The sequence below is a fragment of the Kryptolebias marmoratus genome, linkage group LG7 (assembly GCF_001649575.2).
Source record: "Kryptolebias marmoratus isolate JLee-2015 linkage group LG7, ASM164957v2, whole genome shotgun sequence".
In the NCBI taxonomy this organism is placed as follows: Eukaryota; Metazoa; Chordata; class Actinopteri; order Cyprinodontiformes; family Rivulidae; genus Kryptolebias; species Kryptolebias marmoratus.
In genome coordinates this window covers 18,982,528-19,009,540 of record NC_051436.1, presented here as the reverse complement: position 1 = coordinate 19,009,540, position 27,013 = coordinate 18,982,528, and the positions used below count along the sequence as shown (strand labels likewise).

The 27,013-nt window shown below is 36.3% G+C and overlaps 1 protein-coding gene across 5 annotated transcripts in view; it reads right to left on the bottom strand.

Annotated features, from left to right (window-relative positions):
• nrxn2b (neurexin 2b) overlaps positions 1 to 27,013 on the bottom strand; it is a 967,206-nt gene that overhangs the window by 396,961 nt on the left and 543,232 nt on the right. For all 5 annotated transcript variants that reach the window (XM_037976383.1, XM_017422076.3, XM_037976382.1 and 2 more), the window contains 2 exons: positions 16,758 to 16,931; positions 5,000 to 5,119 (listed from right to left, as the gene is read on the bottom strand). In XM_037976383.1, coding sequence (XP_037832311.1) covers positions 5,000 to 5,119; positions 16,758 to 16,931 — 294 coding nt within the window. The remainder of the gene's footprint in view (positions 1 to 4,999; positions 5,120 to 16,757; positions 16,932 to 27,013) is intronic.

The following is a 27,013-nucleotide window of genomic DNA, read 5'->3' as shown; positions in this document are numbered from 1 at the left end:
TTTTATTACACACAGATGTTGAAAAGAAATGGCATTCAATTTCATGTCTTCATTATTTTTTAAAGGCAACATAAAAAATATTGTTTTTCTATGTTATTCCTTGAATCAGGTTCCAGTTACTGACAGACAATGTGTGTTTTGAGTATACAATACAACATTTATATTTTAAAACTTTTTAGTATAAGGATATTGTATGCATATTTTTCCCTTTATTAAAAAATCTTTATCAAAACATTTTAACAAAACCTTGAAATTCATATAATGTGCCACTAGGTAGCAAAAACGCCTATATTCAAAATAAAGAGAAATAATATGGCTAAGCTTAGGGCATTTTGTGAAATGCCAAGTCTTGTGACTTATATGACATTAATTTAGTGTTCACAGTGTGTTCTTGTTACGTATATTGTGGATTTTTACAGTTAAACTGTGAGAAAGTTACAGCATAATACAATCTAATATTTGCTGTTGTTAGAATGACATTTTAGTCTAACATTTGACCTTGTTGGTGCTCTGTCACATTCACAGGTTGATATAGAGGTACAGAGGCCCACCCAGGGTACTTATTTTACCTTTATAACAACATCTCCAGTGGATACAGTATGCAGTGTACCATTTTCATAGTGAGGCATGACATTGTGTAAAATTATTGCTGGGTCACTACAACACATATTTTGTTATTAAGTCATGATGTAGATGTGATGTTTCACAATTGAGGCATTCATGCCACAAAATGTATGTACATGTCCAAAAAATTTATGGCAGCCTGGTGTTGCTAAAGATCATGTGTGCTGCAGTATCAGATGGAAAAAGTTGATATAGAAAAGTATATTTTGATGTTTCTTTTGCCATTTTTCTGATTATATACATTACAAAATCTTCATAGAAGCATCCATGTATGTCAGTCTCACCTTTGATCAGTCATGCAGACAGAAAGGATCTGTGTTACCAAGAGGGCAAATTCAGGGTATGTGTCAGGTCTTTAATGTAAACTGCTTGTCATCTTTGTCCTTGTCCTGAGATAGATCACATCTGACGAATAAGTTCCACGACCTGAAAATTGTACCTCATGGTCCTACCTTCGTTTTCAGAGCTGGCTCAAGAAAATTTCAATTGAAGGTTAGCATGTTCAGAGAAAGGCGTCAAGAAGGCAAGGCGCATTTTATGATGAGAAGAAAAGAAGCATAAAGAGAGAAGTGAGAAGCCAATTCATGGAAGGAGGCAAAGTTCAGCAAAGCCGAGTTCTCAAAGTCAAGAGATGAAATGTGTTTTTTCTGCTTCAAGTCCGCAAGAATGATGACAGAAGAGACGTTCAGAAGATGTGGAGCTGTTATAAGGGGGGAAAAGACAAGCAACAATAGAAACCAACAACAGCAAAGCATGCACATTTGAAGGAGGCAGCCACACTACTATATAGCATAGCGGAAACAATGTTGTTGTTCTTTAGGCTGCTCCCTTCTGCAGGGGTCGCCACAGTGAGGGAATTCACATCAAAGATTTGGCAAATGTTTTTCGTCAGATGCCCTTCCTGACACAACCCGGGCTTGAACCTGCATCCTCAGGATTATAGGACTGTGGCTCTGACTACAGAGCAACCACAGACCCCAACACAGTACAAACAAAATAGAATGTAAAATAATATTTTCAACATAATTGGGGTTTGTTTGTGGATATAATTTTTTTTAGAAGCAAAATAGTCATGCCATAGACTTTAAAGACTTAAAGTTTGGTCTTGATTGAGAAATACTGAATGTCTCTGGGAAGTAAGTATAAAAGTTATTTTAAGTACCGTGGTTCTCTGCAGTGTGGCAACCCTTGACAATATACATTGTAAAAACCAAGTGAGTGACCGTGACCAGCAGCCATTTGATGGTATGTTCATATGGTAACAAAATACACCGATGACAGTCTTGTGTCTTAGATTTTTTCAAGAGTTTAAAGGATTCACCTTAATCCTTACTACTCTCCTGAAGAATCAATGTCTGCAACTTCCGGTAAGGTAGTGGTAGTAGTAGTAAAGTGGAATATCTTGGGGGCTCATCATCAAGAATGTTTGTTTTTAAAGCATTTATTTTTTGGTTTTGCTAAACTGCTTCAGTTTTTCATCATATTGATAAAATTGTTTGTTCTGAGATGTTCTCTGATGCAGTATTTGTTGGGCGGTGTGGCTGAAAAGCTCCATTTTATAAGACCACCAAAAACTCTTTATGTGTTGATTTTATTTTGATGATACATTTCCAACTGAAGAACACTAATGGATGACTAGCTACTGTCAGACCACCAGTGAGGAGATGACAGACTGAGAGCGATGCTGAGAGAATACAAAACTGATCAAATACTCTAGATTTATTCAGATTTATTTAGGCTAAGAGACGACTTAATGTGAGAAGACAGCTGTAGGTTTTTCCACAACAATTTAGATCATATTTCTGCCCTTAATTCAATACCTACTGTTGTAGTTGTGCTGCACAAACTGATCTTTAATGCAGAAGACCTTAAACTTTCAGTTTTATTTCATTAAACTCTTAAATATCTGTTGTTTGCTCACACATTACGAGCAATGTTTTTCATCCACTTTTGTTTATTCAAATAAATAAGATAAGAAAGTGCTGATGTGTCTGAGAGCTTTTTAGTCATCACTTCACCATCTGCAACAACAGACTTAAAGAAGTAGCTTAATATGGTAATATTTAGCATTTCTTCACAATGTCCTTAAAAGTCAAAGGAACAGGTATGATTAAACTATCACATCTAAGAAGTAACAGGTAATGTTCCCACATGTTTTGGTCTGCATTTCCACTGAGAAAGATGTTTGCTATGAGGAAAAAAAATGCCCTGACTGGAAGTAGCATACATTATTCAATAAATGCAACATGGACCATAGGAATAAGGTTGATAAAACTAAATAATGCAGTACTGATGGAGAAATCCAATTGAATGCATCCTTTTTGGGTAGCAATACATAAGCTGGTACATATTAGGTACATACTTGTTGTAGACTTACTGTGGCACAAAGCCGGTACATACCTTCTAGGTACAGGATAACAAGTCACTTCACATTACAATCCAGTCTCTGGTGGTACTTGGTAAGTACCAGGTATGTACCTGATACATACCAGCTAAGTATCAGGTATGTGGCATGGTTGTATTTTGTATTTCTACTCTTTTTGGTTTATATGTACACAACACATTTAATCAGACTGCTGGTGACGTCTCTCAGTTTACACACACACACACACACACACACAAAACCCACACATCACCTCTAGGAAACATGCTGATAAGCTCTCTGATTCCACTTTTGCCTGTTGGCTTTGAAACCAAAACAGTAAAGCTGCTAATGCTCCCTAAAAGCAACAACTCAAACACAGCAGTAGAAGCCCTTCTCTTTTTCTCTTCACTTGCTGAGCTCCACTCTCTGGAGCTGCAAAGGATCTCTGCTTAACTTGGTGGCAGGGCACTTATCACCTTCTCTTAGCTTGAGACTTCCAAGTACTAACAGAGGACCTTGGTAATCTGCCCTCTGAGAACATATGCTGGTCATATTCTCTAATATCAACTGTCAGCCCACAGCAGTCAAAGATACGCTATCACAAAGAAATTAGCTTAACTCAGCACCCATCACTTTAATTTGTGCAAACAAGTTTGGTAGCCCGTCACTGCTGATGCTAATTACACAGTATGTAAACAATCAGAGCTACACACAGAGCTCTGCCACACTGCAGCAAACATTTAAATTAAATCCGTTTCATTATCAAATTTACTTATACAGTTTAAAGAAACATCTTTACCAATCATACGGTTTCCGCTGTGGTACCTTAATACAATGAGCACTACTAAACTAACACTTAAAATTAACTTGCACAATGAAAAGCAGAAACTTAGATAAGACTCACAGTAATATTTCCTTGAAGCTAAAGTATTACGTTTTTCAATTACTAAAAGAAACAGCTCCCTGACAAGAGGTCAGACTATTAATCTTTATTTACAAGGTAATTTCAAATGTTTGGTGAATACCGAGGCACAGATAAAAGCTCTTCCTTAATGAAACTAACATCTAAGCAGTGACTGCTTTCTGTGTCTCTGTGTGTGCACTGTAAGCTCATCACTGGACCCTCACTAAAGCATTATCTACAATGAAATGACTTCAAATATGGAGTGGCAGGCTGGCTAGAGAAGCAATTAAAACATTAACTTAAGCACCGTGTTATGGATAAATGTGTTTTGCTCTGGCCACATTTCTGTCTAGTTTTTGTACTTCTTAGCTGGCAGCTGCACAGCAGGTGACCACAGGCAGGGACATGGGGCTTAAATCACAGTTTCTTTTCACAGCATGTGTTTGTGGTACTCCAGGAACCGGAGAACCAATCTCACAGTGAACTTTGAGCTTGACGAGGTTTGACTATGAATAACGTGTAACAGAAGACATGAGGAGAAATGAGGAATTTTTGTAGCCCATTCTGTGTGTCTCTACTGAAGAATGGGAATCAACAAATGTGTTTAACATGTTAGGAGCAATATTTTTAACAAGTTCTGCAATTAAGGAGTTTGCACTGATGTATTTATTACTCATTTAGACAGCAGATTTGTGTGGATGTAATTGTTTTAAACTAAACGAGGCTAGATGTTCAAATGTGGAGAAATGTGTTGCTTTGCTTAAAACCAAATTTGGCTGCAGAAGTGCAGATCATCTCATTTTCACTAATTAAGAGCCTAAACCTTTAGAGATAGCACTATAATTAGGCATATAAATGAGAAAAAGCTGAGCAAACCAATCCTACCTGAACTAAAAAAAACACAAAGTTCCAAATTTTTTGGTTACCTATACAGTGAAAGTGCAAAAATTCACTGCAACTTCAGCAACATCCAAGAAATGTTTATCGCCTTAGTTAAAGCCTTTACACCATCTGTCCACCTGCAGCTATGTTCACTAAAGCACTCACGCAAGCCACACTCATTCAAACCACAGCAGTTACAAAAAAATAAAGGACATCTCACTTACGATCGTTGCAAAACGAGCCTCCATAGGACGTCATTGTGCAGTCACAGGTGAAGCCCTCCCACTGCTGGAGACAAACCCCCTGATGGTAGCAGGAGTCCTCCGTACAGGTGGTACTGGGTCCTGCAGAAGCAATATATAGCCTTAACATTGTTCGATTGGTTAATTTAAAAAACAATACTAATATGTATATATAAGATGACAATATTTGGTTAATTAAGATTAACCATATCAGGCTTTTCTTCATAAAAATACTTTCTTGACATCTTTAGCATGAAGAGGGAATCAGTAATGCATGGAAAAAGGTAGAGATAATGACCATCTTATGTTACAGTTTTCATTTTTCAGCTGAATCAACTTTCAAAATCAAGTTTATGCCACAGGGGGGAAAAAAAAATCAATTTAACAATTTGCCACCAATAATGTCTGTGAACAGACGTCAGAGTTTGGGCTATTTCTGCATTAATATCTTCATGCAAATGGACTGTTTCATCAGCGTTTGGAGGGACACTCAGATATCTCTCTTGTGATCTTATCAGACCAAGAATGGTCATTGATCAAACTACCCCGTTCTTCTGAACCCCAAGACAGCCATAAACTGATCACTTTTGTTGATTGTAACTAAAATTTACACTTCCACCCACTCTCCAAGACTGACACGCAGTCTTTCTGGCTCCAAAACAGCGACCAACAGTGTCAATTCCATTGTGTCTGACAGAATTTACACTCTAAAAAGAAACCCGCACCAAGGACTGGTTAAACTCAAACTGATAAAATCTTGGTTTCTACAATCATCAAAGGAAAATGACCACATTCTTTTAGGGCTGGAAATAAAGTTCCACATTGTCCCCTTTGGGAATTCAAAGTTCTTGTTTTTTTGGACTGTCTGATCAAATGGGCATTTTTCTAACCTGTTACAAGTAATTTTCTGCCCTGCAATCTTCATCTCATGCTGTGATATTGTGCCTAACCTTTCTATTTTCAGTTACAAGAACGACCATTTTTCGACCATTTTTCATCTTTAACAGCCTTTTTATATATATTTTCTGTTTGGCTTTCATTTACTTGCATATCAGATGTCATGTGAGAACATTATTTTACTGTGATCGAGCATAGCATATTACAAAGGTCTTTAAGTAAAATCGAACCTGTATCAGAAAAATTCAGTCATATTACAAACTGTTTAAAAACATATAATGTGCTTTCTTTCAGGCCTCATTAACCGTGATTCATTTATTTCTAAAGGCTCAACTTCTTTTAAGAACAAGTTGAAGTAATTAGTGATTGAGGCAAAAAGGTGTAAAGTTCAGATCACATTTTTTTTCTCCTCTTTGTCTGAAAGCATAAAAGTTAACCTCCAAGTATGTGTAATTTCTATTGGTTGAATCCCCAATGAAACGCTTGCCTTCTTTTAGGAACAGCGGCCGTGATTAGACTATCGAGATAGAAAGCACAACCCCCGGCTTTGGTTATTTAACCAAATCAAAACCCCGGGCGTGCTTTGCTCAGGCTCGTTTTTGCTCTCCTCCGCGTCCTCTCTATCTCACTCTCTCTCTCTGCTTGTCCTCATCTTTGTTTGTGACTTTGTATGTTTTAGTTTGTGAGCCTCGTGTTTTTCCGATTTGCCGCCTTCATCATATTTTTCCCTTCGAGCCAAATTTGTTACAGCCATGAAAAGGTTTTAATGATGAGGAACACTGACGTAAAATTTTAGCTGTTGTTGATATTTGACAATTGGATTGGGCATTTTTTATTTTGAAGATATATTATGGTGGTAAAAAGCCTTGGTTTCAAAACTACTATATTTTTTTCATCACACTGTTTCTGTGGATTAAATTCTTTTCAATGAGATGACAGATACAGTGCAAGGTTTGCTCTGGTTGTATAAAGTGCAGCGCTCCCCCTCCCATGTGTAGCTGTGAGTGGTCAGTCAGCTGTATGATGGCCATTACCCTAAAGCTTTTTCATCCATAAAAAAAAAGTTTGTCAGTTCAAAATTTTTGGGGTTGAGAAAACACTTGATGGTCATGTCTGGTCTACCAGAGATGTCACCTTTTAAATGTATTGCTTTGTTGAAATAAGTGTTGACAACAGCTACAAGAGTATATCTATCAGTGAGATATTTATCCAACTGCAGGTCTGCTACCTGGCTAACTAGCTAGCATCAAGCTGTCAGTCTTCCAATGTTATTTCAAAAAGCAAGAAAAAAAAAGTCAAAACCTTTTCAATAAGCTCATTTACTTTAGTACTTCATTATTTATTTAGCTGGAGTTTTTTCTACTTTTTTGATTAGGTCATATACCTTTGCAAACATCTGCTTAAAAAAAATCACTGTTTCATTTCAAATAGCCTGCTGGCACACTTGTGTTATAGCTGACACTGATTTTAAATTTATTCTTAATACTTTTGAATAAATGAGGATTTCAACTTTGATGTGTCAGTGTCATGAGTGCATAAAATATCTGACAGTAAATTTAAACTTTTAAAAATATGTCAGCATATTGGCTTGTGTTCTCTCCTTCTCCTTATGTGTACTTGCGCATCAAAATAAAATAACTATAAATTATTATTATTATATTAAACTAAACATGACATGAATTTATTATTATGGAAGTATGTAATATTTAAGATTTGGTACCAGTATTAGTTTTGTTTGTAGTTTTAAATAAATGGACTTAGATCTGGTAAGACATTTATTTTTTTTCTTTATTTTAATACCATGAAATTGTATTTTTGCTGAAGGTTGTCATGCCATCACAATCTTATTTATGTTTGCAGTATTAGCAAACATAAATAAAAAAAAACTATAACACAGTCAATTTTACAAATATTGAGCTAAAAATCAGTGCGGTAGTAGCTGAGAGTAATCCCCAACACATGTTAGAAATGCTAACACATTTTGAGAGATGTCATTTTATTGCATGATATTGCACATATTGTTATTTTAGGGTTGTTCAAATTAGCTCAAACGGCATCTTTGTGCAAATCTCAGACATGAAATAAAGAGGGCAATGTCCTTTCCTTCAAGAAATGCAAGACTTTAATTTCTCTAGAATTCCAATCACTAGTGTTAAAAGAAACTCTTCCTTGTTTTCCACAACTTGTGCAAACAACAGATTGTTACCTAAGAGCCATAGAGACAAAATTTGCCAAATAGGTACATGTATTTGACTCTACATTAGAAGAAGGAAATACAACTGCTTGTAATGAAGTGAATAGAAACCACTGCTTTGGTTCTGAGAAAATCAGATTCCAAAAAGCTGTTTGTGAAATTATACGGGAAAATGCTGAATAATAGATATATGATTAGAATGCAGATGGAGTCTTAGGTAGGATAATTATTTTAAAAATAAGTGTGTAGTGGCTTTTGTGTTGATGATAGTGGGGGTTCTCATTACAGCCCCAATTAAACAGACATTTTGAAAGAACCATGGTTCAGTTCCAGAGTAATTTGTTTCTGCATAGATAAACAGACGTCGCACTGTGCCATTTACAAATGGCCTAATTAAAAGAAAGACCCCAACCCCCCCAATCCTAACAAATAAACAAGTAAATAAGGAAGGAAGTAACCATTCTGAGAAACTTTTTTTTTTCATCCTCTAGTTTTTTTGTTTTTTCTTGTTCTGTTAGTGGGTTCTAGGTGTTTGGATTTGTTTATTACAATCAATACCCATGTCATGTCTGTCTTTACTCTTCCTTTATTTTATCTACTAGCCTAAAGACTGCTTTTGCCTGAGAATCTAAAAGACTCAAGTTTCTTGGTGCATGAATTTCCATCTGCTGCATTTGCTCCATATGTTTGGAAAAATCCTGCTGTATTAAGGGGGTACAAGCCTAATATGAGTATAAACCCCAAGTAAACACGCCTCCGTTCCCTCACTGCAGTCAGCTGTGCATTTAATTAACAGCTCAGTTACAACTGAAACATCTGCTTATGAAAAAGAAAGTGCAACCAGTTGTAGATTGGTTTATGTTTATCTTTAAGAAAAAGAACCTTAAAGTAAAACATCTTAATAAATATGGGAAGTAGACATTGATTCTGCTCTCTCTACTAGAACAAAAGCTCATACTTCTACTTCCTAACACTTTTATTGCTTGAGTATAATTGGATATGTGAAGTTTTTTCATGATTTGTCTTCTCTATCGAACTCATGTTGGTATAACACACTTTATTTTACTTTTGTGATCTTTTCCTTTCTCTCCTGTTTTGTTATGTATTGTTATAAAATGCTGAGTCAGTAGGGAGCTAAGGAAACAGCCTTCACACCACTGCTCCTTTCTGACCTTTGATTGACCACTTCCTATCTGATTTATCAATCAAACAATGATTTCAGAGAAAATCAAACTCTAAATAAAATCAATCTATATACATTGTGTGTGTATATATATATTGAGGGAGGGGTGTGACATATTTATGTAATACATGGTGTATGCACCACTTTTTTTTTTCTTTTCTTCTTCTTTTTCATTCAGCTGTTCCCTTTTCAGGGGTCGCCTTGCGAGTCATCCTCCTCCATCTAACTCTGTCTTCTGCTTCCTCTGTCCTCACTCCAACTACCTCCATGTTCTCTAACTGCATCCATATATCTCTTCTTTGTTTTTTTCCTGGCAGCTGCATCTCTAACATCCTTCTACCACTGTCCCTCCTCTGTACATGTCCAAACCATCTCAGTCCAGCCTCTCTAACTTTATCTCCTTCAACCTGTGCTGTACCTCTGATGACCTCATTCCTAATCCTGTCCATCCTCGTCCCTCCCAAGGAGAACCTCGACATCTTCAGCTCTGCCACTTCCAGTTCTCTAACCTGTCTTTTTGTCTGTCCCACTGTCTCCAAACCAAACAACATGGCTGCTCTCACCACTGTCTTGTAAACATTTCCTTTAACCTTTGCTGCCACCCTTTTGCCACAAATCATCCTGAAACCTTTCTCCATCCGCTCCATCCTGCCTGGACTTTCTTCTACATCTCTTTACTACACACCCCGTTTTCCTGGACAGTCGACCCGAAGTACTTGAAGTCCTGCACCTTTGTGACCTCGGCTCCTTGTAGCCTCACTGTTCCACCTACCGCCATCTCATTCACACACATGTACTCTGTCTTGCTACGACTGACTTTTGTCCCTTGTCGTTCAAGTGCATACCTCCATCTCTCCAAGTTCTCTTCCACCTGTTTCCTGTTCTCACCACAGATCATAATGTCATCTGATCATTTTGACTTAGAAGCAAAAGAAATTTGAAGGGTCTGACATTGAACTGATGGGCTCAATAAGCTGCCTGCATCTATCATAAAGAACATCATATCATCAGCAAAGAAGGTTTGCTTCGTTTTACTTGAATGATATTGTGTAGCTAATAAGTAAGCTATCTGACAAAGGCAGAGCAATCTTAGCAAACACAAAAAAGGCTATAACCTGGTACATTTTACAGACATTGAGCTATACTTTGGTGTGGTAGATAGGCCTGTAGCGATAAACGATAAATCAATTAATCGCACAGTAAAAAAAAAATGAGGTCGGTAAGTTTCATTTATCAGCGTTATTATTTCTTCGTGTCTCTCTCTCTTTCTGGAGGACAAAAGGCACAGCTCCGGTGCTCTTTACTGACCCCTCCCTTTCTCTTAGCATCAGGGGGGCATGGCCTATCGTGTCAGGTAGCCAGCCAAGGCACCTCGGCTTGTACCTCTGCAGCATTAGCCCCTGCGAGGAGTTAGCAAGCTAAAGAAACGCTGTTTGATATTAGGGGAAATAACAAAATGGAATTGGTTTCAAGCTCGAAGTAACAGCAGCGGTCTGGGAGCACCTGGTATGTGCTTTTGTTAGTTTGCACCTTGTGTTTATAAAAACTGTCAGTTTTGTCTGTCTTCTCTATAAAAACCTAATGATTATTACTTTTTGAAGGGCAGTTTAGTTTACAGACTTAATAATCCATACTGTTTTGGTTGAATGTAGGTTTTATTTCCGTTTTTTGTTTTTTTTTAGTTTTTATTCAAGTGCATTTTTTGTTAACGGAGACTGAGAATCCATTTTATTTTTGTTTGGTTTATTTTGTGTTCAATGTGTTAAGTGTTGTTTTAAAAGTACAGTTTATTAATCTTTGAGAGGATGTACTTGCACTAACATGTTATTATCATTACATTAGTTTAAAATGGCCTCCAAATGATGTTATTGTTTATCACAATAATTTCTGAGATAATTAATCGTCCAGCAAAATTTGTTATCGTGACAGACCTAGTGGTAGAAGGTGAAACTGATCCCCAACTTATACTCTGAGGGATATCTAATCATACAAGATCACAAGAATTTAACTACTGGAATCAACTCTGTCTGTTTGTTAGCAAAATATCTTGTGAACCAATGACTGTTTTTGAATGAAACTGTCAGAAAATAATTAGATTGATATCTACAACTGATTATTGTTATGGCAAAATGACAGAGACAGAGAGACACAGTTTGTTGATTTTTATCAATTTAATACAAAAGAAAGGTCAAGCAGAACATCCCAGGAATAAGACAGATCCAAACGGCAGAATCTGTTTGACCTAGATTGTAAAACGTCTTTTAAGCAAGCTTATCAGCAAGGAAGAACAGTGACATTTACTTCGTCATAATCGGAAGGCCATTTTATTTTACAGCAACATGACCTGGCATCATACTGTGAAAAGATTTTCATGATATATATGAACATTTTGTAACATCTAATGAGGACAGCTTAAAAGGCCTATCAGTATCTTATCAGTTAATTAATTCAATTAACTTCTCGACTCAGCCCAATTCAAGATGGTCACCACAGCCAACTAAACTCTGGAAACATGAAATTGGCTAAATTTAAGTGAATTTACATTTACTTAGCTAAAATCTGGTGTGGTAGCAGCTGAACAATGTTCTCAATACATTGCATAACATCTTAAAACCTTGGAAATAACTGTTGGAGTCAACCCTTTTCGTCTGTTAGCAACATATCTTATGGCCCACTAAACAAATTTCAATTAAACTATCTGAAAGAAATCACTGGATATACAACTTTGACTTTTAGAGTCAACCCAGTTGAAGTTGGCTACTACAAGTAACTGGGCTTTGCCTACACAACATGGCTATAAATTAGTGAATTTTACAAATATCAAGCCCAATTTGTCATGATAGCAGTCATTCACCTTAAAACTCCAAGTGTTAACAAATCCTGCAACATATTGCAGTAATGCAGGACATTGTGCATAACATTAAATATATTTTAAGATTAGACCAAAACAGCTATAATGCCATCATTTATAAACATAGGATTATCTTAGTTTAAAACTTTGGCACAAGAGGCAGTGGGTTTTATGCATTACTTCAAGGAATGCCAGACCTTTATTTGTCTCTATTTTGGAGACATTCTTTCCTTTTTACTGTCAGTGCAACCTTTAGCACTACAAATGTGACAAATCTCAAACTTAAGGCCTTTTTCTTCAAAATGATGCAGCACTCAATGACAAATTAGTAAAATGAAAAATGATTTTTATTTATTTTTATTCCCTTTAGGATTATGTAATAAAAACATAGTTTCTACCCATTCATTATATGTTGTTTGGTTTTTATTTGAAGAAGTTATTGGCTAGATTGTGATTGTCCAGGGGCTATTTCTGGCCCATGAGCAGTATATTACCTGTATTACCATGAAAAGGAGATGTAATCAACAGCCTCAGGTTTGAGCTTACTAAGATTTGCTGACAGAGTTAACACTTCTAAAACTGGTCAGCTAAATGCGCTCAATTACCAGCCACTCTTATCATTAACTAATATTAACATCCACTGTGTGCCCCCGCAGGAGTCAGTGTGATAACTTAATGCAGTTTTAAACTGTGTTTGGAGCAAAGTAATTGCAGTCTATAACTGTGGGCAGGTAATAAGGCAGCATGGCAGAAGTAGTGGCATTAAAGACCAAGTAAAAAAAAAAAAAAACATAAAAAGCTGGATCAGTGCTGCATTGAGTCGGCCAGTGTGGCCCTCAGGGAAATTAAGTCTATGTTCCAATGCTCTGTATTCCACTGAGACATGGGGGGCTGTGGCTTGGGTAGAGTGTGCAGAAGGGTAAATGCTATAGTCCAAACTCACTGTTATACGCAGTATTAACTGACACCACAGCCATTTGGTCCGAGACATTCAACAGGACCATGGATGGCAGAGGTAAAAACAAGATAAACGCAAGATTAATGTAGTATAAAGCAACAAAGGTGGGAAGACACTGAATTTGGTCTGACAATAAGATAAGGAGCAAAAGGTGCCTGCTTTATGCAGGTTTTATGAAAGAATAGACAGGATATTCAGAATACAGAAAGTAAAGACTGCCAAAGCAGGTTAAATAAATAACAAAGGTAGGAAATGAATTTAACACTCCTATTGTGTTCATTCCTTGTTTAATTCAAAGAACAGAACAGACATTGCACCTCTCACTTTTGCCTCTTCTTTCTCTGGTGGGTGTAGATTATGCTTCTGGCCATTGTAAGTTGGTTACATTTATCAATATGGTTTCAAATCAATTTGTCAGAAGCAGTTTAAAGAAAAATTTAATGCCATCAACTTTGGATATTACATATTTTGATGGTCCTGGGGTCATCCTGATATCATTTTCAGTTAAAAACTAATCTTTCCTCTCAGATGGGGATGACCAAGATATTTTTTAAACAGAATGTAACCTCGGCAGGGCCCTCTTCCTTGTCACTGGATTGTTCCACATTGGATGTCTGTTGGTTCGGATCATACTCTGTGTTCAGCTTCTAACAATTCCTTCTCCATATCATTTTCAAGTTTTTGGCCTTTCTCCACATTACCAGTGTCTCATTTCGACATGGTTCTTTTACTGAACAAATTGTAAGCAAAACCTCAAAGACACTTAACCAGCTTTTTTCTGACTGTCTGATGTTAAATTAGACTAAAACTTTACTGTTTTAGGAAAGTTAGGACTAGGAAAATTATTTCTATCTGCTACATGCCTAAATAATGAGAGAGATCTTTTTTATTAATTGCTTCAGTCTCAAGTTTAAAAAACATTTTCTTTGAAAGCATTGCCTTAAAACTGTATGACCTGAGTCAAACGTTTTGGGTTTCCTTCCACAAGCTTCTCACAACAGTTTGCTGACAGTTTCTCCTGACAGAACTGGTGTAACTGACTCAGGTTTGTAGGCCGCCTAGCTTGCACACACCTTTTCAGCTCTGCTCACACATTTTCAGTGGGATTGAAATCAAGACTTTGAGATGGCATTTTCAAAACATTGACTTTGTTGTCATTAAGCCACTGTGTAACTAATTTGGCAGTATGCTTAGAGTCATTGTGCATTTAGAAGTCCTGTTTGCACCAAAGCTTCAACTTCCTGGCTGATGTTTTCAGATATTGCGTCAACATTTCCACATGATGTTCTTTCCTCATGATCTATTTTGTGAAGTGTGTCAGTCCCCCCTGCAGCAAAATACCCCTACAACATAATGCTGCCACCCACTTACTTTACAGTTTGGATGGTGCATTCAGACTTGCAAGGCTGCCCCTTTTTCCTCTAAATTTAATAATGTTTAGAATATTTTTTCAGACTACAGGACATGTCTCCAAAAATTAAGGTATTTGTCCCTGTGTGCTATTGCAAACTGTAACTGGACTGTACTTATATAACAACTTTCTAGCCAATCAGGCTACTCAAAGTGGTTTACAATACAATCTGTGCCCTCATTTACCCATCATTGATGCACACATTTTGCACCAAACCACGTAAACACAGAACCCATATCCTTCCTGAGTGGTATGATGGCAGGATCTTACCATGGTGTTTATACTTGCCTAAAATTGTTTGAACAGATGAAAATGGTACCTTAAGGCATCTGGAAATTGTACCCAATGATAATCCAGAGTTGCAGATGTCAGTGATCTCTTCCTGATATTTTGGCTGATTATTTGATGTTGTCAACTAACATATCAAAAGCTTCTAAAGCCATGACATCATCATCTGAGCTTTCCCAAATTATTTGAAGACATAGGAATATTAGTGTATGAAAATTTGTGACTTTGCTTAAAATCTTTTTTTTCTCCTGTCTCTCAATTTTTGGCCATTAAACAATTTTGAAAATCCTAACTTACTCAAAACATAAAAGGTTTAGTCTGATTTATTGTTAGACAGTGCCAAAAATTGGCCATCTCTTTTTATACAGTGTATGTAAACATCTGGTCTCAACTATAAAAACATTGATGTGACTGTTTGTGAGAATTTCAGCAGATGTGGGTCCCATGAGTGAAGGATTCCCCTGGAGGTTGCCATGGAAACAAAAAAGGAGAGTGAGGTGTGCGTTTGTGTGTGTCTACTTAAAAAAAAAACAATTGCACCAGAGAGTGTGAGAAATTAAATATTTTCATAAGATTAAGTCAGTTTCATTCACCTAGTGTTTTTACTTTTTTGAAGGGGACCTATTATGCTTCCTTGAACAAGTCAGGATAGGTCTTTGGGCTATACAAAGCATGTTCATTACATTTAATACACAAAGTCATTCTCAGATTTTGAAAATTCACCTGATCAGTTTGGCCTGTTTTGAACTCATTTCAGAATGAACGGTTTTAGGGCTACGTCAGTATTATACAAATACACAGCTGTTGGCCACGCCCCCCCAACTCAGTGTCCCATCTCAAAACATAAAAACTCACTTAAGAATTAAATGCTATGGATCTAACCCGCATTTATATCAATAATAACTCGAACTATGAGGATTCTGACTTTGGGACAGGGGCACTTAGCAGTTCCAAATCGACATTTGTCAAGTTGGTGGGTGGCAATAAGTGGGTCCGAAACCCGAGTGGTAGCTGGTCAGAACACTGGCAATCAGCGGGTCTGAACCAACATTTGTCAAGTTGGACAACGGCAATCAGTGGTCCGAAATCCGATTGGTCGTGGGTCAGGATAGCAACAATATAGACACGTTCAATATTGCAGCTGACAAAAAAAAAAAAAACATTTTCCTTTTCCAGCAGATATTGTGAAGTGGTAAAACCAGCAGAACAAACGTGATGGTCTTCACGGGTGAAGCTCCACTTGGGTTGCTAGGGGAGGGGCTGGGCTTGGCTTGAGTTTGCTTGGTAACAGGGATTGTGACGCAACAATCCCAACATTTTTGAAACAGGTCTTTTTGCAGAAAACATTTACTTATTGCCAAAAAATGTCTGGGTGTTTTTTTGTTTTTTTTGTTTTTTGTGCTTGGACTTTTTCTATAAGCAGTAGATACCCAAATGTAAGCACAAAAACATGCACATATATATATATACATGTACAGAAACAAAGATGGCAGCCAAAATGGCAGCCAAAAACCTTATCTTTTTGCTTTATGGTTCAGCAGGCAAGGACTATCTTTTTTTATATCAATGGAACAATGTTCATTGTCATGAACATCTTTGACACTATCAATTCTCATGCAAATGGGAACTTAAGTTGCTAATTTTGTGATTATAATTTATACATTAAATATGTAAAAGAGTGGAAGTCAATGCACAACCAGGCACACTGGTGACTTCACTGCTGTGCAACTCAGCATGGGGTTCAGTGTCAACTAACCTTACTTTATTTATTGTTCATAATAAAAATCAGTTTTTCACAAATGGGAGACTAACTCTTTTAAATCAGTGGTATTTGATTATTCTGTGGTCAGTCACAGCTGAGATAATTATTAATGTTTTCTTTCTTTTGAGCTAAAAATTGGTGATTTTAGTACACAAGAGTAAAATAATTACACTTAAAATATACAAGAATGTCTTACCATCGCAGCCTCGTTCCACCTGCCCCACCCTATGGAGGGCATCTGCGATCAGGTCAGGGAGTCTCCCATTCAGGTCCACAGAGGCCAGACAGCCCTGGTACCCGTCCCGGGATGCAATCAATTTGGGCAGATTAGTGTACATGTTCTTTGGCACGCCACCGATGTACAGCTCTCCTGCAAAACAAAAATAAAGTAGCTTTCAGAAACTGAAAAATGTAATAGTTTTTGTTTATTCTGTACAATTGTTTAAGGTAGCAGTACATAATATAGCCTGGTACATACGGGGTACGTACCCAATATTCACAGAATACATACCAGGTACTTACCAGATAAGTACCAGGTAGGCACTTGTTACCTATCATATACAATACACTGCCTTGTAAAGATTTAATCTTGTAACATTGCAGAAGCTTATCAAAACAATACCACAGCAAATGCATGCCGTAATCAAAGCTAAAAGTGGTTAGTGTGTATAACCTTTTTTTAGGTGGCTGTTTTGTGTATTGCTACTTTGTTTAAGGTTTAATTACGAATAATGAATCCCACACCATTATTTTACTTAATCTTGTTGTTACAGAATTAAACTTTACAGATAATCTTCTTTCACCGCATCATCATAAAGATAGTTGGATGAACAGGGATGACTTCCTTAGACCTTTTGCCAGGTTGGTAAATTCAAGCATTATAAAACTACTTTTTTATAACAGCTTTTGTAAAAAAAAAACTACAATTTATCTTGTCGTTTAAATTGTGACTCAAATTAAACTTATTTCATATTCAACTGAATTCAAGGATCTCTCCTATTTTTCCAAAATTGGACTCTTACATAATAATATGTGCTACTTTAAAATAGATGACTGGTTAATGAATAAATTAAAGTCAAATTCCTTGAAGAAATGTACATCAACTGACAACTTACATGCTAAACGTTTAAACAAAGATGTCACACAATTTATTAACACTGTGTTGAGGACGACTCTCAGTTACAACCACACCAAGTTTGAACTCATTTACTGCCAAGCTGAATGGGTTATTATGGAGGGTCAAAAGTGACAAACTAATGAATAAATATATCATGAAATAGTTAAATGTAAATATCCTGTGAAATAAAGAAATGTATCAGTAAATAAATAAATAAATGTTTCATTACATAAATAAATATACCTTGAAATAATGAAATGCATCATGAAATGATTAAATGCCACTTTAGATAATAAAATAACCAATTAAATTTATCATTAAAATTCTTTAATTCTAAAATATATAATTTAAACAGACATATAACTTTTTTTTTTTGTGTATTTATTTATTTCATGGCTCCGGCACAGTTATTCTTGTAATTGTTTAAACTGTCAATCTTACCTATCAAACTCAGGGGGCGGGACTAATGTAGCTCGTCAACAGAACCTGGCATCTGATTGGCTGCTCCACACAGCAAGTAAAGACAGATCGACCACAGATTATGGATCAATGCACAGCCAGAAACACGTTCCGAAACATTAAGAAGCGGTAATTGTCTTTACGTGTATTTGAGTGAAACCTCTTTCAAACCAAGAAAATAAACTAGAAGACTTGCTCTTTTTCATGAAACACATCATGCAGTCAGTGTTGCTAACTTAGCAACTGCATTGTTATCTTTAGTGAGTTTTCAGACCGCTGTAGTGAAATTTTTTTAAAAAGCAACTAGTGACAAATCTAACTACTTTTTCTGATTTTATTTTTGACTTTTGGAGGCTACAGTGAAAGGAAGTATTGCCCTTTCTAATGATCAGCGTCAGCTACAGCACACTGATATCTGATTTTAATACATTTTATATTTTTATATAAAACTAATTGTTTTACTAGTCTGGACAAATGAGACACTCACACCCACCTAGTAAAACAATTCAGTATTAATTTTCAATTATCTGGTCCAAAGATATGAAAGCTATTGAGAACAAAAACCATAAATTTTTCATAAAAATCTATATTGTATTAAAATCAGATAAAATTAGGTGTGTCTTTTCAGTTCAGTCTAGTGAAACAATTCTACATTAACTCTTGGTCAGAAGTTCACATGACATGGAGGTTGTTAAATTTTTGCTTTTCAAGTGTCATTGGTTCGGTAATTCGTTGATGGTCCCTAAGCAAACCACTGCGTTTAGGAGGAGGGACAACAAGAATGTGGACTGACCCATACCTCACTGCCAGCACTTGGTCAAATGGCAAATGGGTGATTCAACAGAGCGTGAATATCCAATATCCAGCCTAAAACTAACTATAACGCAGTTGGAGAACCTCTGCAGTACATCTTCCAGGTTTGCAATCACGCTGGGGTCCATGTCTTGGTTAGAAAGTGCAGAAATAACTCCATTAACTTCAGTTAATTGTTCTAATGTATTTACAACAAATTCTGGGTGAGCAACCCCAGCTTCTATATCCCTGGCTTGGTCTAAAATACCTCTAATCAGCTCACAAGAGAGCTCATTAAGTTCCTGCATGAAGGGAGCAATCATGTTTTGAAAATTGGACATCATACTAAACCAATGGATGTCACAGGATCAGTGTTAGTCCCACCTTTTGAGTTTGATGGGGGATGTTGACAGTTTAAATAATTACAAGATAACAGCTGCACTGGAGACATGAAATAAATACACAGTGAAATATTTTTAAATGAAGAATTTTTGAATAAAAGAATTTGACTATATCATTTCGTTATTTAAATTGATCTTTAATTATTTAACACTACATTTCATAATGTAATGGTATGTTATTTTTTTTAATGTTATATGTAATAATAAAATGGTACATTTTGTTATTTAATGGGACATTTATTTATTTCATGACATATAAATTTATTTAGTAAATTTTGTCACTTTTAACCTTCAATAATCTATAGCCATTTTTGTGTTCACTAATGTCTATTAACTGTTCTGGCCATGTTGTATTACATTGACTCGAAAAGTTAATTCGTTGTTGATGTACATCCAATACCTAGTTTCTAAATGTTTCATTAATATATATCAATTAGTTATTGAAATGTTTTGCTAACAGACAACAAGGTTGATGTCAAAAGCTAATCCTAAAATTTTAACCAATGATCTTGCACAATGAGTAGCCCTCGGGAAATGTGTTGTATATAATGCAAGGCTACAATCACACCAAGTTTTAGCACAATATCTTTTAAACTGTCTAAATAATAGCCATTTTTGTGTTTTCTATGATCAGTTGGCTCCAAACGTAAATCATTTGTAAATGTACACTCAATGACTTTACCGAACTTTCATTAAAACATATCTAGTGGTTCATTGAGCATTGAGCAGAAAATAGCTCAAAATAGTTGGTTGTAAATTAAAAAACAAAACAAAAAAACAATCCTGCACAATTTGTTAGCACTCATAATATCAGAAAATCAGTCTCAGCTACTACCATACTAAATATTAGGTCAATATCAGTAAAATTAAATGAGGTATAGCCATGTTAGTATTTTCTTAGGTCAATCGGCTGAGGCAGCCATCTTGAATCAGGTTTTCATATAATATAATAAGTTGTAAGTGTACATCTAAGAATTACCTTCTGCAAGTTTTTAATTAAAATTCATCTAGTGGTTTGTGAGATATTTTGGTAACACACAAACAAAAATGCACCCACAAAGACAAAAGCATTACAGTCTGCCTTTTTGGAGGGGGCAATAAATAAGGGATCGTTGTTTTTATGATAGTTTCCTAAAATCACTAAGATCACATAAATGTGTTCCATTTACTCTGATAAGTTTTCAATTTTTTTCCTAAAAGTAATAATTAATTTTATATCATACAAAAACATTAAACATCATTGATAAAACCCATACCACTGCCACATGTGCAGGTAAACATTATAAAACTCTGCAATCTCTTTTTTTAAATATGAGACACATTCACAAAAATGTGTGAAAATATTAATTAAACAAATAATTTAAACAATTCTCCATTTTACATCCAAGAGTTTAAATTGGCAAAAGAGATCTTAAGCTGAAATAATTTAACCTTATATCTTATACTGTGTCACAGCCTGTGTGTGCTGATTTATTTTATCAGTGTAAAACGTTTAACTAGCTGATGCTGCTAAAGGATAAATGAGCCCATCTGTAAGCCAATAAAGAATAAACGGAGCTCCTGTGAATCACAGCGTGGGGCTTATCTTGTGATGGTGTGTACCACTACCATCCCCACACACGGCAGACCTAATTTTACCCTCACCAGGACATGGGAAAACTGACATCTCAGAGCCAAGCGAATGTGACTGTTGGGAAGTGTGCTCCTGAGAGACGTCTCTGACAAAGTGCCTGTCATTACAGAGGGAACAGGAGCATGTTTTGATGATTACATGATTCAAAGGAGAAGCTTACAGCTGACATGAATAGCTTCTACAGCATCAAACCTGAAATGCTGGAAATGGGATTTGACTTTTGAAAAATTTTTCATACACCGTAGTCTCCTGGAAAGATGCACACAGCAGCAGCGACTCAAGAAGGAAGCAGAAATTGTGAATCCCAAGCGAGACGATAAAGCTGAGTTTGGGGAAATCTTAATGCCTAAGTACAATTACAGTCTCTTTGTATTACAACATAAAAGGAAAAACTCATCCACTTTTAAACCCAATTATTTCTCTCCATCACAACCCTCTATTCCGTCAGGTTTCGCAGAAAATGCCAAGTAAAATTATGGCAAATAGAAAGAAGTCTTTGAAGTAAGGGCACAGGAATAAACACAGTTTGAAATGCTTTGGGCTTTTTATATCATCAAAACCTCAACTTTATCGTTAAGCTGGCATAAAATGAACATCCAGCAAAACCTTCTGCACAAGGACAAGATCCTCCTGCAAAGATAAGATCATCAGAAAAGCATCCAACTCTAGACTAAATATATTCTTTTTCACAGCTAAAACCCAGAACTTTCAGCTGAGATGCAGTGAGCCCCAAGGTCAATTACGTGTGGACTCTGTGTAATAGAACAAGTCGATGATGTTTGCCAACTCCTCTCTAGAATTAATGAGCACTTGACACTTCATATTTTCCAGCCGGGGCTCCCGGACATTATAATCAATACAATGAATTCATTAACTGTCTGGATGAGTGATGCTCTGAAATCAGACCTGTAAGAACCATTTAGCAAACATGAAATTATCGGAATGAAGTTAATCTCAAAAGAGCAAACTGTGCATTTCTGTAGAAGTCAACATGTTTTAGACTCCACTAGCTGTCTGATTAAATACAGAGCACAAGAAAAAGAGTAGCGCCAAAAGAGATATTCTGTAAAAGAAAATTGCAGAGGAAAAAAGAAATAGGAACCATGTACACCAACTCAAAGTGGACTGTTACTGTGTTACTTTTGGATATGGTTTCTATAAGTTAAGTGAAGTTTTGAGTTTTGTTCGGCAAAATTACAACTTTATCTTTTTAAATATCTTACTGAATGCAATATGACACTAGAGTTATGTACTCACTATAACATTTCAAGTTCTTAAATACATAAAAATACAAAAATTACATGGAGGGAAAGTATCATTTGGAAACAATATTACACCAATACAATTTGAACCTCTAATACAGCAGAATTCAAGAGGCATTTTTGACCAGTTTTGGAACAGTTAAGGACTCTGTGAGGGCTAAAAGGACTGTGAGACACACTACAGAGTGCTTATAAATTTACATGTTTGCTTTCACTACTTCTGTGATTGCACAACACTCGGTTGACAGTTGGTGCAACCACATCAATAATGGCTTCTACTTTGGCAATGTTAATGTTGTTTTAATGATGCAGGGTACTGAGAAGTGTTCAGTTTGCTTGGCCAATCAGTGCATGTTTATGTGTGGACCATTAACCTAAATAAAAATAGACGAAGCAACTTCATCAACTTGAACTGTCCAAAACTGAAACCAAAATATCTGTATTTTTAGCACTGTATTTTTGGAGCCAGAGTCTGTACAGGAATGTGGCAGCATTCCATTGATGCAAAAGTTTTGCCTACACACCCTCCCAACTTGTTAACAGGCTGTCACAGTGTAACATGACACATTTTTAAAGCCTTAAAAAACCTAAACTAAACAAAGTTTTAAAATACACATTTAAACATAAAGCAGCAAAAAAAAAAAAAAAAAAAAAAAAAACCTTTACACAAAGGGTCAGGACTTAAAATTGTGCTTCAACCAGCCACTAGGGGGAACTTGTCCTTGGTAGCTTCAATTTCAAGTTTCCAGTCCTGAATCTAGTCATTATATATGTTGAAGGTATAGGCCAATCACATCCACTTACATCACTCGAGTCCCAACTGAGCGAAGAAAGCTTTTGCTCTGAAGACCTGATAAATGTGGATATAGGGGTTCGGATGGCCACAAAATCACCAGTGTGAAAACAAAACAAGATAGATAGAATTGGTTATAAAGACCGTGAAGAAGTCTCCTGTGGTCTGAAAGCACCTAGTGATGTAATAATAATTGATATGTGAATGTGCTCAAAAAACTATTAAACTACTTCAACCAAAATTTTCTTAGTTTATTTTGTTTCACAGAAGGAAAGTAGAACAAACCATTTAACTTTCCTTACAACCAGAAACTGCATCTATCTCTATCTCTGCTGTCCCAACAGTGATGCATACTGTGCTGCTGTAGAGCTCAAAGAAATCCAGAAAATAAAAAGAAAATAAAAAAATTACAGGCTTACAAGCAACACAGAAAACCCCTTCAACACCTCTATGATTACCATAATGACCCCTCTGACGCTAGGGGGAAAAACCATGATGTCTGAATATGAGACCCAAGAGAGGCTTTGACAGCACCTTCTGAAAGAGCACACCAACTTGACATTTATACAAGGAAGTCAAGGCTTTCGGAGGGTTTTTATAGTGGAATACAGATCTTTGTCATGATGACTTAATTAATTTTTTATTATTTGAAAACCTAATATATCCTGGTTTGGTGAATTAAATCCTTGATCAGTCAGTCATTACAGACATCAGTGGATGGTGTAAGGTAGCAAAAGACTAAAACTTTGTTAAAGGACATTACATTTATTTTATTACAATAAATCAAAACAATCTTTGTCTTTCATTCGCAGTGGTTGAGGACCCCTTACAACCTAAAAGAAGAATGTGGATGGTATTTGTAGGGTTACGGTGGTGGTCTTCAAGTGCATATTAAAAATGAAGGGAGCTTCCCTTTACTCATGATAAGTTGTGATTGTAGAGAGTTTTGATTATGCACTAAACTTCCTTAACAAAGTTGTAATGATTTACTGCAGGTTTATTTAACAAGCGATCCAAGTGCTGGACACATACTTTTCAAAAGTTTCTTTGATGTTGTAGTAATTCTCAGCTACTACAACATCAAATTAAATTTTATCTCAATATTGGTAAAATTTGAGAAAGTTACAACGGTTTTTGTGTGTTTAAATTAGGCTGGTGCCAAAAGTTTAGCAGTACTAGAGGCAGATTCAGTTTTTTTGTTTGTTTTTTTTTCCTGAAAATTCCATTAAAATTCATCCAACGGTTCATGAGATATTTTGCTAATGGACATAGTTAACTGAAAATAGTTATTGGCAAGTTTAAAACACAGATCTTGCACAATCTGTTAATACTCAGAACATATGTTGAGGATTAATCTCAGCTACTACCACACCAAAATATTTGTGTAAATTTGACTGAGGTATAGCCATTTTTTGTGTTTGCTCAGGTCAGTTGGCTGTGGCAGATGTCTTAAATTGAGTGCAAAAGAAAATTAGGTGCAAAGGTTTACTGCAAAGTTAATCTGTTGTAGCTGTACATCGATTTATTACATTCTGCAAGTTTCATTAAAATCTGTTCAGTAGTTCATGAAATATATTGGTAACAGATAGAGAGCAATATGAATTCATACAGACATAGCAAAAACATAATAATTTGCCTTTGCCTTTCGGCAGTGGGTGAAAACTATTGCATGTGGCCTTCAATCCTCCTGTAATTTTTCTTTTTGGCCGTTTGCAACTATTTGGCCCTGATTTACTATATTATAATGTTGGCAACATATTTGGGTCCTTGGTGGAGCATGGGGGAGCATGGTGGCAGCGTATCCCGACATGCAGCCTGCTTGCACAGTGGGGTTTGGTCATTGAGAATTTGAAACAGGACTGGACATGCCAAGGCAATAACTGTGAAAGAACATGGAAACAACCCAGTAAATACAGGATAGGCATCATGGTAGTGTTGTACTAGCTTGATTTGATCTTCTACTACATAGCTGCATCTTGATGCAGTCCAAAAAATTTGGGCTAGGGCTGAGCCCTAGCACATGGACATGCAAAGTAGTATTGTCATGCTAACCTGTTGCTGATGTATAAAGTTTGGAGAGAGCCCCTGGATGATGCAAAACTTATCAGTACTAAGAATGTAGCAGCATCCCAATTGCCTTGTCAAAGGAAATTTTCCAAATTTGTTGCAGTACAACCACATTGGTCATGAAGAGCGCAGCAAGGTCATCAACTAAAGTTATCTCAAATTTCCCTAAAGTAGTTGTCAGTTTCATTGATGTAAATCTATAAACCTTTACTTCCTGAGCATTACATTCCTTAAATACTGTATTTTGGTTTCTTTGAAAGAGAATTAAGTTTTGTCTTATTTTACTATGGAAAAGATCCCTTTTATCAAATGAAGTGTTGAGCTATTTATTTCCTTGGGTGAGAACATCTTGTCAACTCAAACCTGTATTTTATCCCTGGCTGTAATTGGCTCCCAAGTGAAGTGATGGTTTTGCAGTCTTTGCCCATATCTACCAATGCACCGATATACATTATTTATATCCATCATTAAGAGAGGTCAGATAATAAGAAAAGGCCATGAATGCACAATGTCTGATCTTTACTCAGCACTCAGACTCCCTCTCGCCAATTCTCTGGTGAACACCATGCCGACCATTAACTTTCATTAAATGCCCTATTAAGAATCTCTGCCTCCCTCTCGAATTCTCACTCTCTTCTTTCTCCATTTCTTGTTTTCTTCACTATCCGTGCTGGGTCTAATTGGCAAAGATTGAATCATTACTGATCAGAAACACAAAAGCAAATGCAAACACACAGACATACACACACACATCCACGCACACGTGCATGCTGTGCGTGCCTGTCGGGGTGTTGTGTATATAGGGAGGGCTGGGACAACGGCAGCCAGCAGGAAGATGCAGGGAATCTGATTGCTAATTACAGAGGCACTCCAATCTGCACACACCACAACAAGATGACTGGTGTAAAGAAGAAATGTTGTTGCTGCTTATGCGTTAATTGCCGATGCTAAAATGTAAGCTGTATAATCATGTTGTGTGCCTTGTCTCTGTGTTTTGAATGTCTCTGTCTGAAAACAAATGATATAAAAAGTCTGAAGGCAAGTGAAGCTGTAATTACTTGATAATGTGCAATTTTGACAACAGGTGTCTTCTTGCTGTTGTTGAATTCTTCTGTAACCACAGGTGGCAGAAACACTCTTAAGTCTCTCGCACACTCTCTTGAAGACTGTGAGACATTTTAGACAATGGTACAGAATGCAGTTTTGTAGCAAACTCTAATAATGTAAAGAAGGAACTTTAACAATTAAACTTAGATAAAATTCACTTTTCTTTAAATATGATTTGCAAAGTTTAGTTTATAGTTTAATTATAAACTAAAGTTTAATTTATAAGTTTTTATAAATCAGTATTTTGCAATTTGAAGCTTCTGCACATTTATTTATTGATACTTTATTACCACATTTAAGTAAAATCTAAAGTTTTTGAGCTGTGTTGTATTTATTTATGGAATACTGATATTTTAAATTCACACTAGTTCAAACCTACCAGTATTTCCCAGTTGGGATGTACAGCATATCTAGAGGGAAACCTACTGTTAGAATCTGAGTTTTGGAATTATGTTTTGTCTTCATGTTTCAGTTATAGTTTATTGTTTGTGTTTTGTCTCTTCCCTGTGCCTCAGCCAACATTCACTTTTCCTCAGTCACTCTCTCTCTCTTCCCCATTCTCACCCATCTACACCTGCCTCTAGCTCCTTAATCATCTCACCTGTGCCCACTTCCACTAATCACCCTCTGCCTTTAAAAACCGGGTCACTTCTCTCACTAGCTGCTGGTTCATTGTCATTCTTTGCCTCCCTGATGTGCCATCCTTCCGTTTACTCGTGCTTTCTCGTCTCCCAGTGGTTTCTCTTGTCACAGGTCTGTTCATGTTTTGTTTAGTTAATATTTTTGAATTTAGTTTAGGTTTTGCTGCCACATCAGCCTTT